Genomic DNA, 13,094 nt, shown 5'->3' with positions numbered 1-13,094 from the left:
GTTTTCCCACAGGCAAAAGGAAATGCTCTCCCCTCAGTTACCCTGAAAAAGCAGCTCTCAAAAGCAGCTTCTCTGGCTTTGACCACGGAAACACTGGGGTTTTTTTAACAGGGGGTTAAAACAGTTGCTTTACTCAAGGAAGCTTGGAGAAAATAATCAGTCACAGAGAATGATTTACTCACTTGATCTGGGTGTTTGCTGAAGGAGCCCACAGTTCAAACAGCAGTCTGAATGAGCAGATTCCCACTGCTGGGAGCCTTGCAGTGTTTTAATTTACCCAACACAAAATGGAGTAAAGGAAGAACTGATCTTCCAGCTACTGGGACCTCTAAGAGCATGAAAACTTCACAGTCCTTTTGATTACGGGAAATTAGGAGCATTTGCTACAACGGTCTCATGAAAGGCATAGTCTTCTTCATGCTTTTATGGAGATGTGCAAAATCGTTTAACGCCGCAAGATTATCTCCCTCATAGCTGCATATATTTAGTTATATCACATCAAAAGTTTGGCTCCTTCAGAGCTGGATAAGCAGTTGAGAACCAAGACGTAACATGATTCAAGTCTCACCCCTAATGGATCTTATGACTTATAGGCCTCTAAAGACTAATGATTTTTTCCCAGACTAAATAAATGGAGATTTTACTCAAAGCTGTATATAAGCAATATCTTAAATGGATTCCATCTTTAAAAGCATGAGCAGCTGAGGAAGAAGGCTAGTCAGGGAAGAGGAAAAAAAGCCGGTCCTCATTCAAAAACATTATCTTGTTATACACATATATACGCTACCCACCCAGAGACACACGAGTGGAAGGAAACAGCAACAGTGAGTTAAGTATTTACCAACAGACTTTTTATTTCAACAAAAAACATCCCACTAGATGCTAAATATAGGACCCACCCAATGAAAGCATACTGAAGGAATTACAGATTCACTGTTTACACCAGCAATCTGAACTTAAAGACAAAAAAATAGATTGCTTTGGCTTCTTAGTCTCACATTAGCAAATGCAATTATCTTTCATTAATTTTACAGAGTGTTCACAGTAGAAATTAAATAATTTCTTCATGTCTGTTTAAGAAAAACTTTACTGTGTTAATTATTCATAAATACCAAAGTCTGCTACTTATTACTCATCACAAATGTGATTCATTTCAATAATGCCTGAATAACTCGGTGCTACCCTATTAGTCCCAGAACACACTGTACAATTGCCAGCATCAGCAAATCAATCACAAACAATAATCCACGCTCGCTCTCCGGTGCCAGCTGCCAAGGAGGAGGAGGAGGAAGGCAGGAGCAGCCCTGCCTCCCCATCCCAGTCACCACACTGCCTTCATCCTCCCATACAAAAATGCTGTCCTGCATCTCCCGTCCTGGTCGGCTTCGCGTCCACCCAAGACGCCGCAAACTCCAACAGGCACTGCTCGGGCGAGCATCCCAGCCCCAAGCGGAGAGCGGGGAACCCGGCTCCCGAGGGAGGAAGGCAGAGGCTGGGGATGCTCCATCGCTTTGCTTCCCCGCAGGTTTACAGCTGGGCTGCCGCTACCCCGCAACGGGAATTAGCCGATCGAGAAGGGAGGGGAAAATTAATCCTCGCAAGTATGTAAGAAGCCTACAAGGGTAATTCCAAAAAAGGGCTGCTCGGCCACAGTAATCCCCGCCGAGGGAAACAAAGCCCAGGCGCCATGTCTGCAGCTAAGTGGTTAAATCAGGAATTACTCAGAGTTTTGAGTCCTGGCTGCTCAGCAAGGACAGAGCCAGCCCAACGCCGCAACCGCACGGCAGATTGGACGTGATGGGGAGGGGAAGAGGGGACTGAAAAGTTACTGCAGCAATAAAATATGCTCGAATCTGCTGGAGTTGGAGATTTTTGTACTGTTCCCTCAGTCATTTAAACAAAAAAAACAACATACATACCTGGCCACACACACACAAAAATATATTTTAAAGTTGCACCAAATTACATATACTTTTTTCCATAATGAAGTCAAAAAATCCTCAGTACGTCGGACACAATCCTCCCCTCCTCGCACGCAGCCGGTGCTGGCAGGGCACAGGGCACGCAGCCAGCCCCCGCGCCGGGACCCAGCCGCAGTGGGCTCCAGCCCCGCCGTCCTGCCCTCGGCACGGCTCCCGGCCGCTCTTCAGGACCCACAGCCTCTCAGAAAGATCCATTCCCACATCCCATTTTCAGCCGCATATTAATTATTTTGCTTTCTAGCAAGTTACGTGAGCTAATTTGGGCCGTACAGAAATGCTGCCTTTATTATCACAGTTGTGGAGAAAGTAAATTAATGCAAAGGATTGCACACAGAGGCCTAATCCATTTGAGGTAAATCAATGCATTGCACATTTAAATTGCTCTGCTTTCCTTCAGAAAAGTACATTGAAGTGATTCATTAGGCACTGAACTGTTCACAAGAAACAGACCAATTCTCTTAGGCATGCCAGTGCATCTCTGCTAGTTAAATTTAAAAAGCAATCAAATCTACTAATATGTCCTTTTTGCCGACATTTACATCAGTAGTGAACACGATTCCTGACAATTCATATTAGATAAATGAGGGACAAATTAATCTCAGTTAAAACGCCTCAGAACCGATGCTCAACTTGTTAAACTTAAAAATCCATCTTTTAATAAAAAAAAACCCAACTATTCGTGATGCTTGACTTCCAAGCACCTTTAGTAACCTTTATTAAAGGTTATAAAGTTATGAAGAGGAATCACAAGGCACAATCTGTGTCTATTTTAATACAGTCAACACATGTACTTACAGTTTCATTTTAATATTGATTAATTCCCAGAAAAAATTAGCAGAAACGTACTTTTGCAAGAAAAAGTAATCATGTCTTTGTACAATGGCACCATGCCATGGGGTTCATATTCCCACTCTCTTCTGTAGGGAGTACCAACTCTGTTAACAAATGCAATAAATACTGCAAGGAATTCTTGCTCTACTGCAATCACTGGAATTTATTTTTGCAACAGCTAACATTGTCTCTCCACCTACAAAAAAACTCTCTGAATTTAAAAATAAAAGGCAGTAGGAAACATACACTTCTAAATAACTACAAATCAATTTGCACTTTATTAAAGATTTAGAGAACTGAAGAGACCCAATATGGAAAATTATTTTTTTTAATCCCTTTAAAAAGTCCTTTTAAAAGTTCAACACTTTATCTGCAAAACCAATGGTACCTATTTAGAGAGCTTTGTAAATCCTATAGTCCAAAATGAAAAAACCCATGAACTTAGGTTTACAACCAAAACCTTCAAGGTCAGACTATAATGGGATTAGATGAAGGAACTACTTGTACTTACAAAAATAATCCCCTGCCCTTCCCCTCAAAGCCCTTTCTTTGCTCTGCAGGCTGGCCCACTGCTTCTAACGCCCCAAACCAGCCCAGGTTCGGCCTCACCGGGTGCCAGGCGGGGAAATTCAGCTGCTGCAGACAGACATTCGCCGGTGGCAAGCTCGTGTTCACCGCAGCTCTCATCCCGCAGCCAGCGCGGCCACCACACCGAAACGAGTGGGGACATTAGGAAATCCCGCTGACAAACGAAGCGGCACAGAGTCACTCGGGCCCAACGGCATCTCTGCAAATGCTTCGTTATCTTTTTTTCAGCTTTATAATTGTTTCAGAGTTTTTCCCGGGGCGTTTCACCGATGCGTATCTCAAGGGCGCGCAGGCACTGTCCCAGTGCTCTGGCCAGGACCCAAGCCACAGCCGGTGACCCCATCTGCTCGCTCACAGCCTCCAGCCCAGCCGTGCTGGTCCCCTTCTCCCCAGAGCAGCCCCCCGGCCAGGCTTCACCTCAAAAGCAGCAGCACTGCACTGGGGCACCCCACCCTTGGAAACGGTGTGGGCTCTATGGGCATCTAGAGGCTTTAAACCGCCCACCTCCTGCCGAAGCCTGCATCACCCACCCCAAGCCTCAGGGCACCGTGGGACTCCACAGCATCCCCCCTGCCCACAAGGGGTTTAGGGCCGATTTCTGGGCCTTAACTAGTCCCCAAATTCCACCACTGCAGGTGAAACAACGGAGCCCATCCCTTTGCACAGCTCTGTACCACCCTTGCTGTTTCAATGGTGGCTGCCGAGCAGGCCTCTCTGCAAGAAGCAAACCCCCCAAGTGATTTTTCTCTTCCTGGCAGTGTTATGTGATTTTTTTCTCCCCCCCTCACTGGGAAAACCCAGGCGCAGAGCCCAGCCTGCTCCGGCGGGATCCAAGCTCAGGCCAGGCTGATGGCAACACTTGCCACAGCAAAGCCATCCCCTTCCCGGGGCTCTGCCAGCCGCCCGGCTCGCGAGGAGTCCAGCAACCACGGAGCGGATGAGTCGCAGATGCAAATCCCACCACATTTCCAAGAGCACGACTATTAATCGGCTCAGCCAATGGAGCCACACACAGTAAACACTCCCAGTTTGCTGGAAAATGTTTTAACGCATCTTTTCTTTAGGTTTTCAAGAGACTTCACTTGGAAGAGTTTAACTAACACGTAGGGACAAGACAGGAACACCCAGGCATCACCAGGGGCTTCTGCCCCACATCACGACAGCGCGGTGCCAGCATCAGGCCTCCCAAAAGCCAGCAGGCACCATCCCTGGTCCTCGTCCAACAGGCTTGCACCAGCAGCATAAAATGTCTTCCAGCCTCAGACTTTCTGGCTCCAGAGGCCATTCTGCAAGCTCACTTCCCAACAGAGAATGTCTCTTTCCTTTAATGCTGGCTGGGAGGGACACCAAATACAGCCCGACCTTTACCCACAGCCACATCTCTCATCCGACAAGGGTACAAAGCCACACCATCACTTAAGAATGCAGGTATCTGTATTTGCTCCCATGTCTCATTACATTTTCCAGCCTGACCCCACGGCCTTTTGTGTCTTGCAATTGCCACTGGATTTATTGCTATAGACAAGTTCAGTAGATACTTCCCATAATAATTAGCTAGAGCCGAGCAAAATCTCAGTTCTGTGTTGCTCTCATGCACAGTTACTTTGGATGTTGCCTCAGTTCAGTGTGCCAAAAGCTTTGAGGCTTCCACAATCAATCAAGTGACCCCAGTCAGTCACTCATGACCAGGAAAAGGCACATTTCTCCTTTCTCACCACCGATGCCAAGCGGCTGAGACAACCCCCTCCTTTCTGCCACCACCATCAGCCCATTCCACCAACCTCCCAAGCAGCAAGTCCAGAGCACTCAAAGCATCAGCTGTGCCTGCACCTTCCCCTTCCCTGCCCCAAGACTTCTGGGCGCCACAGTGGTAAGCAGAGCTGGTGGAACAGGGGACAAGCAGCAATGGGGGCATACAGGACATGCACCCTGATGGGATGCAAAGAGGGAAAAAACAAAAACATCCCTCTCCACAGACCCAGAGATTCATTTTCCTCTAGGGCAAGGAAGGACCAAAGGAGGAGAGTGAGATGATTTAGCTACTTACTACTTATTAAGGAGCACAGGCCACCACAAAAGAAAGCAAGTTCTGGGAACCTATATGCTCATAGACGGGAAAGAACTATTGTGTTAAATCTGAAACAAACAAACAAACAATCTCACTACAGCCATCCTGAGTATTTCTACTGCCCCAGTACAGGATTCTGCCCTCCAAGCCTGCAATTCTCAAAGAAAACAGAGGCAGACTAGTGATGGGATTAAGCACAGGGTCTGGAGGATGAACGCTGCAGGCAATGAGGTTCTTTGTGGGCACACTCTCCAGGCTGATCCCATCAGACTGTATCACAGTGATGCTCTGTACCTAGTGCCGAGCATTACCAAGCCCAGGACAGGGCATCCTCCGGACTATCAAAGACTCAACTTCTAAACAAAAGAAACGGCCCCAGCAGCACAGCCCAGCTAAGCAGCAATCTGACAAGCAGACTCCCCATGCCCCACAAGGCAAACCTCTGCACAAAGCAGTTGTGCACAGGTGCGAGCTAAAGAGTTTGCTGGAACAACAACAGCTCGTTTGGCTATTCCACAGCCCAAATTCAGTAACTACAGATCATATCAGGCAGCTGCCAAGCAGTTCAAATCACTCTTACAGCAGGTCTCACTTTGTAATCACCTCAATTATAAATGCAGGAACTCCCACCCTTGTCAAGCCAAGTTTCACTTGAGGAAATCGTCCTCTGCTCCTGACCAAATCCTGCTCCCTGCCCTGACGATGCTCCCCAAGCAGGCCTTGCGCTCCTCCAAGCCACTCCCCCCTCTCTGGGAATCTGCACCCCAGGGCTGTGCTGTCCCTTCCTCTCCCCCCAGCACTGAGCCAGCACCCACCAGCCGGGACAGCCAGGCCTCCCCACAGAGATCCCCCTGCAGAACAGCCAGGCTGGCCCCACGCAGAGCCAGCAAGGCTCCTCCGCTCAGCTCAGACACCCTCCTTCCACACCTATGGCTGCTCGGGAAGCAGCTATTATCTGTCCAGAAAGCGCTTAGACTAGCGTCTGTTACCGGCACTAGGAACAGGTGCTAATTAACTAGTTGTCAGCCGAATAGAGAACACAAAATAAAATTAAAGACAAGGTATTACAGCGGGCAGGAAGACTGGAAGGGACTATTGTTCATTTAAGAACTTCTTCTCTGCTGTATTTTTAAACATTCAGAAGTTGCAGTCCAAGTAATTGCTTGTCAAGACATTATTCAGAAGAATAACTAGCTATTAAGTAAGCTGTGTAATTAGGTTATTAAAAATATAACACCATGTCAAAGCCTTTGAGAGAGTAGACCTCTGCCTAACACAAAATCACCACAGCTTCATTCTGCTCCCTCACTCCTGGCTCCAATCCCAAGTCACAAGTCCTAGCGACCTCTCAGAAGTTGGCTATGATAACATACATTGTTTGCTGGACGAGGAACCATCGCTCTGAACTCCTGGGCAGGTACACGTAGCGCTTATGTTTCAACTCAGAAAAGCATATTTGGTAATCCAGCAGGAAAAAAAAAAAAGCCACAAAGCCAAAAGCTACAGACAAAAACTCATCTCTCCAAGCCTGGTGTTCCTTTCTGCCTAAGGTGGTGGGTTCAGGACAAGAAGTCTCCCGTTTTTCCAGAGGGCACGACTAAGCCCAAGCACAGACGGACCTGTCTCAGGGGAAGGAAGGGAATTGCTGCCCCACAGCTACAACCCTGCAGGCCAGGCCCATCTCTGGGGGAAGAGAACGAAAGATCATGGGAAGCTGTTCAGCAAAAGAGAGCACACGTTATGCAATTTCCATTTCTGCTGACAAACAACATATTTATAGGACAGGTAAAATAAACTACACGGTCTGCAAGGCTCAGCAGCCTGAAACCAGGAAGCTAATAGACCCAGGGGGCACGGAATTGGTTCCTGATGTTTGCAAGTGGGATGTCACAAAAATGAGAACATTAAATTTTAAAGCAGTGGGGAAAACAAAAGAGCAGGAATCACAATAGCCAAGTCTCATCGAGGGCTGCTTCTCGGGTACAGGCAGATAATGACGCGAACCATTTTTCTACTAGATGGCAGTGTAGTGTCACACTATATAAAAGGAATTCTAGAAAGAAATTGCTTTCTATTTCGAGTGGATCTGTGCTTAGACTTGACTTCAGACAGCATGATATATAACAGTACCCTCATCGTAAAGGCACCTGCCATTAGTCTAACACCGCCATAGGAGTGATACCCTAGTTTCTAATTTCCCAGCAAAGCAATGGGAACAGACACTTTAAACCCCGAGCAGCCCTGCTACACGGTACAGCCGCTTGCACAGCTGCGGAGAAGCTACTCGGTCTGTTACAACTGAAGGTCCACTGTAACCAAAAGCTCCAGGAGCAGGGGAAGCAGGTCCTCGCTGCTCCGGAGAAGCGGCCAGCCGGGCTTTCGAGAGGCAGGGTCGGCATTCAGGCAACCCCCCAGCTACGGCCGGGCGAGGCCAGCAACTTCAAAGGAAGGCGCAGGGATGAAGAGAGCAGTGTCGCTAAAATTCAAACCCAAAATAGAGAAGGTTAGGGCTGAAGGACGACGCGAATCTTGGCAGGCAACAGTCAGCCGTAAGAGTAACCTTCCCCTCGCCAGGCCGCCAGCCGCACACGCCGAACTTCGGAGGTACGAAGACAGAGGGGCCGGCGAAGGCTCCTGGCAGCGGCAGGAGTTCCCCCGGTGCACCCGGGGAGCTCGGTACGGGGAGGGGACCTGCCCGAGACCCGCGGGCCCCCGAGCCGGGGGCTGCCCGGCACCGGGCTCGGTGGCGGCCGGGCCCTCCCCCGCCAGCCCGCGGGACGCCGCTCAACGCGCTCGCAGCGGAGCGGGGCTCGGGTTCGGTTCGCTCCGCAGCGCTGACGCCGCACCCAGCACGGCAGCCCCGGGCCGGTTCGGCTCCTGGAGCTCTGCCGCAGCCCGGTGCGCAGCCTGCTCCGTGCCGGGGTGCTCGGTACCGACGGAGCGCAACCCCCCCCTCCCCCCAGCCCCCTCCACGGCGGGGAGGGCGCGGGGCCAGCCGGCAGCCCCCCCCCTCCCCGGGGAAGGCCTCACCTGGAGGGCCGGAGCCGCACCTCCTTCTTGCTGTCCACCACGGAGGGGACGCAGTTGGTGAGCTCGGTCCAGTCGGCGTGCAGCCCGCAGCTCCAGCCGGTGGAGAAGCGGGAGAAGAGCCAGGTCTCCCGCTTGCCGGGCCGGTGGCAGGTGCACTTCTTCTGCCCGGCGCGGCACTCGCAGGGCTGCTCCAGCTGGATGTTGCGGACCAGGTGCCGGCCGAAGGTGGTGCCGCCCGTCTTCTGGATGTGCAGGAAGACGATCAGGTCGTCCCCCTTGATGTTGAAGTCTACCCGCCGCAGCAAGTCGCCGGCGGAGAAATTGAAGCGGGGAATGAAACGCGCCGGCGTCTCGTCCTCCGCCCGGTACGGGTCGGCGGCGGCGGCGGGGCTGAGGGCGCGGAGCCGCAGGAGCTGGCACTCGGTGCCCGGGCAGACGTACTGCAGCACGATCACGGCGAAGAGCAAGAGCATCACCAGCGCCAGCAGCACCTTGTGGGACCGGTCCTCCATCGTCGCCGGGACCGCCGCGCATCGCCGCCGCCGCCACCGCCGCTCACAGCCGCAGCCGCCGCCGCCGCCGCGGGGGCCCGCCCCGGCCGCCCGCCGCCGCCATCGCCCCGCCGCCGCTGCCGGCCCTTCCCGGCAGCCCCCGCGCCGCCTCCCCTCCGCGCGTCCCCGCCTCCGCCACGCCCCCACCCCGCCACCGCCCCGCCCCGCCGCCGCCGAGCCACGCCCCCGCCGCCGCCGTTCTCGTGCCTGCTGCGCGCCCTGCGCGCGGCCCGGTGCCCCCGCGCCGTGCCGTGCGCTCCGTGCTCCCGCCGTCGTGCCCGGCCGCGGAACTTCGCGCGCGGCCCTGTAACCGGTGCCGTCCGGTCGGAGCTCCCTGCGGCCGCGGGTGCCCGGGGCGGAGGCCGCTGTATCGGCGGGGTTAGCGGCAGCGGCGCGGCTGCAGTGCTGCCGTCCACCTCCCCGCGGTCATCGCCCCGCTCTGTGCCCTGCCGCACATCGCCTCCGCCCCGCACCTCAACACTCGGTTTTGGCGGGGGCAGCCTGCTCCTGGCGTGCCCTCGGTGAGGTCTGGTGGGTGGGAGCACGCCGGTGCTCGCCCGCCAGCGTGACGGCCGAGCTGCCGCTCACCGCATGCTGTCACGCAGGGCCCGCCGCGGGCAGATCGGAGCACCCTGCAGCCAGCGAGCCCGGGTGTTTTCTTTTCCCCCTTGGGTGCAACTGGTGCTGTGGCAATTAATGTCTGGGAAAACTGCCGCCTTGCAAGCGGCTGAGAAAAAGCAAATACAAAAGGAGGCTTCTGGCTAAAGGAGGGTTTCACCCCGTTCGCGGTGTCCTTCTGTCCTGCCAAGGAGAAGCAGCCGGGGCAGGACCCGGGGTTTGGCCATCCCCAGTTTAACTGGTGTGCTCCGATGTTTAACTGGTGGGCTCAGCTGCAGATGTTACACAGAGGTGCTGCGTCTGGCAGCGCTCCTTCCCTCTCACTAATCCATGATTTCAGGCAGGGCTGGAAATGCCCAAGCTTCTCCTTCCCCTCTGGAGCAGGCAGAGTGAGCAGCCCCCCCAGTGCAGCGCCTTGGCTTTCGCTCTCCTGTTGCTTGTGATGCCTCCGTTTCTCTGCTTGGTCGGTCAGCCAGGAGCTGAATTTTCCAATATGCACAGCAGACAGCAAAGAAAATAATTTGAAAACACCCTCCCAGACCTATATCTGTCATAGACCAAAAAAATGGCCTGCCTCCTTGCTCCTCCTCTGGCAGTGCTCCTGCAATTCACTTTAAGTAATTTCACCAGGCATGTGTGGTGTTTGGAGGGGATGTCTGGATGGTTTTCATCCTTGAGCAACCTATCCTTTCTTTCCTATTTTTTTCCAGTTGTCTCCAATATTTTGAAAACATTTACACTCACAATAATGGGCAATTTTATCACAAAGATTCTAGGCATGAGAACTACTGAGTTAATTTGCTTCTGTTTATGTCTGTCTCTCCAAAATGAATGGATTGCACCATTTAATGAAAATGCTGTGTTCTGAAATTCAAGCCTTAAAATTGTAAAGACGTTTCTGTGCTTTATATCCATCACTCTCTCACGTGCATTTATATATATAAAAAAAACCCATGTTTGCCTCCAGCTTTATTTATTTTACATTATGAAATAACAAAGATGTGTGCTGGGTTAAAACCGATCCTGAATGCTAATACATGAGAATTAAAAGGAGGGAATAATGATGGCCTAACGTCTACGCTAAATTAATATATACTATAAAAGATATCATGCATACTGGGTTGGTGTTCCCAGCAGAGCCATTATTTTGGAATGGGCTAAACAAACAATGATCATCCTTTCACTGATGAGTGATGGTCTCCAGTCCGCTGCCTTCTCACCCACAGTATGTAAATGATGCTCCCTAACTTTGATCCAGGGACACAAAACATTTGCTTAGGCACTAAAGAAATTAAAATCACCCCCGAATGAGATAACAGTAGGACAGAACAGAGCTGTTAAGGTTTTACAGCACGGGCAAGGTTCGATGGCTGGCACCGCAGCTGGTTTAATAGGACAAGCAAAAATGCAGAGCGCCTAGGAGCACCAGTGGAGAAAAAAATCTGCCTTCTTCCCGGCTCGTGGTATCCCCAGAGACCCCAAACACATGGACCCCATTCCCACTCCCCACACGCCACACTTCTCTGCTGACACAGGGGATCCCCCCCGCGCCGTGTATGCGTGCATGGCCGTGCCCAGACGAGCACATGGGTACAGCCACTGCTCCTCTTCTGTCCCACCTACGAGCATCCTCTCCTGCTGGCTGGTCCCCTCTGTCCCCCGCCCCATCAGAAGCTGCCCCCCCAGCACAGCCTCCCCCAGCACCTCCAGTCCCAGCCCCTGCCTGCTGCTGCGGATGCAACAGCATGGTCTTACCTTGGGCTGAACCCCCCCCCCCCCTCTTATTTACCCATGGAAACATTCAGAAAGTGTGTGTGCAAACGCGCCAGTTGTTTGCCCAGAGACAGATCGATACAAAGCCTCGTGCCTCAAGCCCCAAATTGATCTTTGCAGCTTTAGGAAACTGTTGTTAGCTCTTCGTGCGGGGCTGATCATCACATCCCTGTCTATTTTCTGAAAACCTTTGTTTCCACAGCGTCTGAATTTCACCTCTGCATTTGGCTGGCAAATGGTGACTGCTTGGCGCCCGCAAAAAGAAAACACACATCAGCTTTGAGCTAAGTGGGCTATAGGTGTTTAAAACTGAGCTTTATTAGGCATTAACACCTCCAGCTTGTTGAAAGAATCGAGGTTTCATGTCGGTTCAACCGGAGTAGCTCCCAGTGTCCTCTGCTCTGCAGAGGTACGGGCAGGGGCAGGCAGCTGTGAACCCCTGGGCAGAGAGGCAGGACTGGGCTGTAGCAGCCCCTGCCAGGGTTGGGGGAACCCCGACTGCTGGGGCACCCGCAGCTGCTGGGTGGATGTGGTCTTTTTCAAATCAGAGGGGAATCTATATTTGCACAATAGCACAATTAGAATAACTTGATTAAAAGAAATGCAAACGAGCCATTAACTTTGCTTTGCTAAATCTCCTTGAAATGCGATTCTTCTTACAGTACCTGTGCAGGAAGGAGAAGATAAAAGAAGTAAATACAGAAAAGCCTCCTGTGTAACAAAAATAGCATATTTATTAAAATAACAAACACAACTGTCACCAGCCCGACTGCTGCAGGTTTCTTATATGGAATTGTCTCTCTCAGCTGGAGCAGCTGATGGCTGAACAGAGTTGCGGTGAGGACATTCAAAACCATTCTTCCCGTTGTGAGTCCCCAAAGTGATGGAGTGGATGCTCCAGCCTCACCCTCCACTGCTCCAGAAGGACCTCTCCTCCCATACACTTCTGTAAGACCTGTGCAAACCCCGTACTTTGATAGTTTTACTTTTCTGTCAAGGCTTGGTGAAATTGGGTTATGGAGTCAAAAGATATCACAGGGGGCTAGAGAGGCAGCATGAAGGTACCACCCTGTTCCCTGAGGACACAGAGCTGAGAAAGAGTGGAAAAGCACAGAGCAACGAGATGGTCATTGCACGGGAGAAGCAGGGCCAAGAGCACGGAAACAGCCCACAAAGGACCGAAGAAATGCTGTGGTGGGAGAGCGACAGAAGCTCTGCTAGCACCTCATGGAATAAGGCCCTTATCTAGAAAAAGTGTATGCAAATGAGCAAAGGCATGGAGCAGCAGGGTGATGAGTAAAACTAATTAGAAAATGAGGCTTGATTATTCATGGACTTGACATATCAGAGAGCTAATCAAAGGAATACTACAAGTTTGCATTTTCTTTGTAATGTGGGCATCAAAGCCTTGCATCTTCTCACTGCAGCATCACCGCCGCTCATTCCTAAAGCCGAGCACACTCGATGCAAGCGTAACATCTCGCTCTGGATCATGATATGGGCCTTGGAGAGCCTGAGGCGTCCAAAAACACCTCTGTTTTTCCCAGCTATCAAATTGATCTAGCAGTTATCTCTACTTATAGATCTTACCTTCCTGAATACAAACATTGCCCGAAGCTCTTTGGGTGTGTGTGAAACTGGGCAGCCTTTAAA

General features: G+C 51.4%; 1 protein-coding gene across 1 annotated transcript in view; it reads right to left on the bottom strand.

The window, feature by feature from the left end:
- HS6ST2 (heparan sulfate 6-O-sulfotransferase 2) overlaps positions 1–9,067 on the bottom strand; it is a 130,996-nt gene extending 121,929 nt beyond the window's left edge. Inside the window, exon 1 of the mRNA XM_075435771.1 lies at positions 8,500–9,067. Within this exon, the coding sequence (XP_075291886.1) occupies positions 8,500–9,011 (512 nt within the window). The 5' untranslated portion in view covers positions 9,012–9,067. The remainder of the gene's footprint in view (positions 1–8,499) is intronic.
- Positions 9,068–13,094: the final 4,027 nt, after the last annotated feature.

This window comes from Opisthocomus hoazin, chromosome 14 (assembly GCF_030867145.1).
Source record: "Opisthocomus hoazin isolate bOpiHoa1 chromosome 14, bOpiHoa1.hap1, whole genome shotgun sequence".
Lineage (NCBI taxonomy): Eukaryota > Metazoa > Chordata > Aves > Opisthocomiformes > Opisthocomidae > Opisthocomus > Opisthocomus hoazin.
Note: the sequence above shows the minus strand (reverse complement) of the source record. Positions and strands in the feature narration are given on the sequence as shown.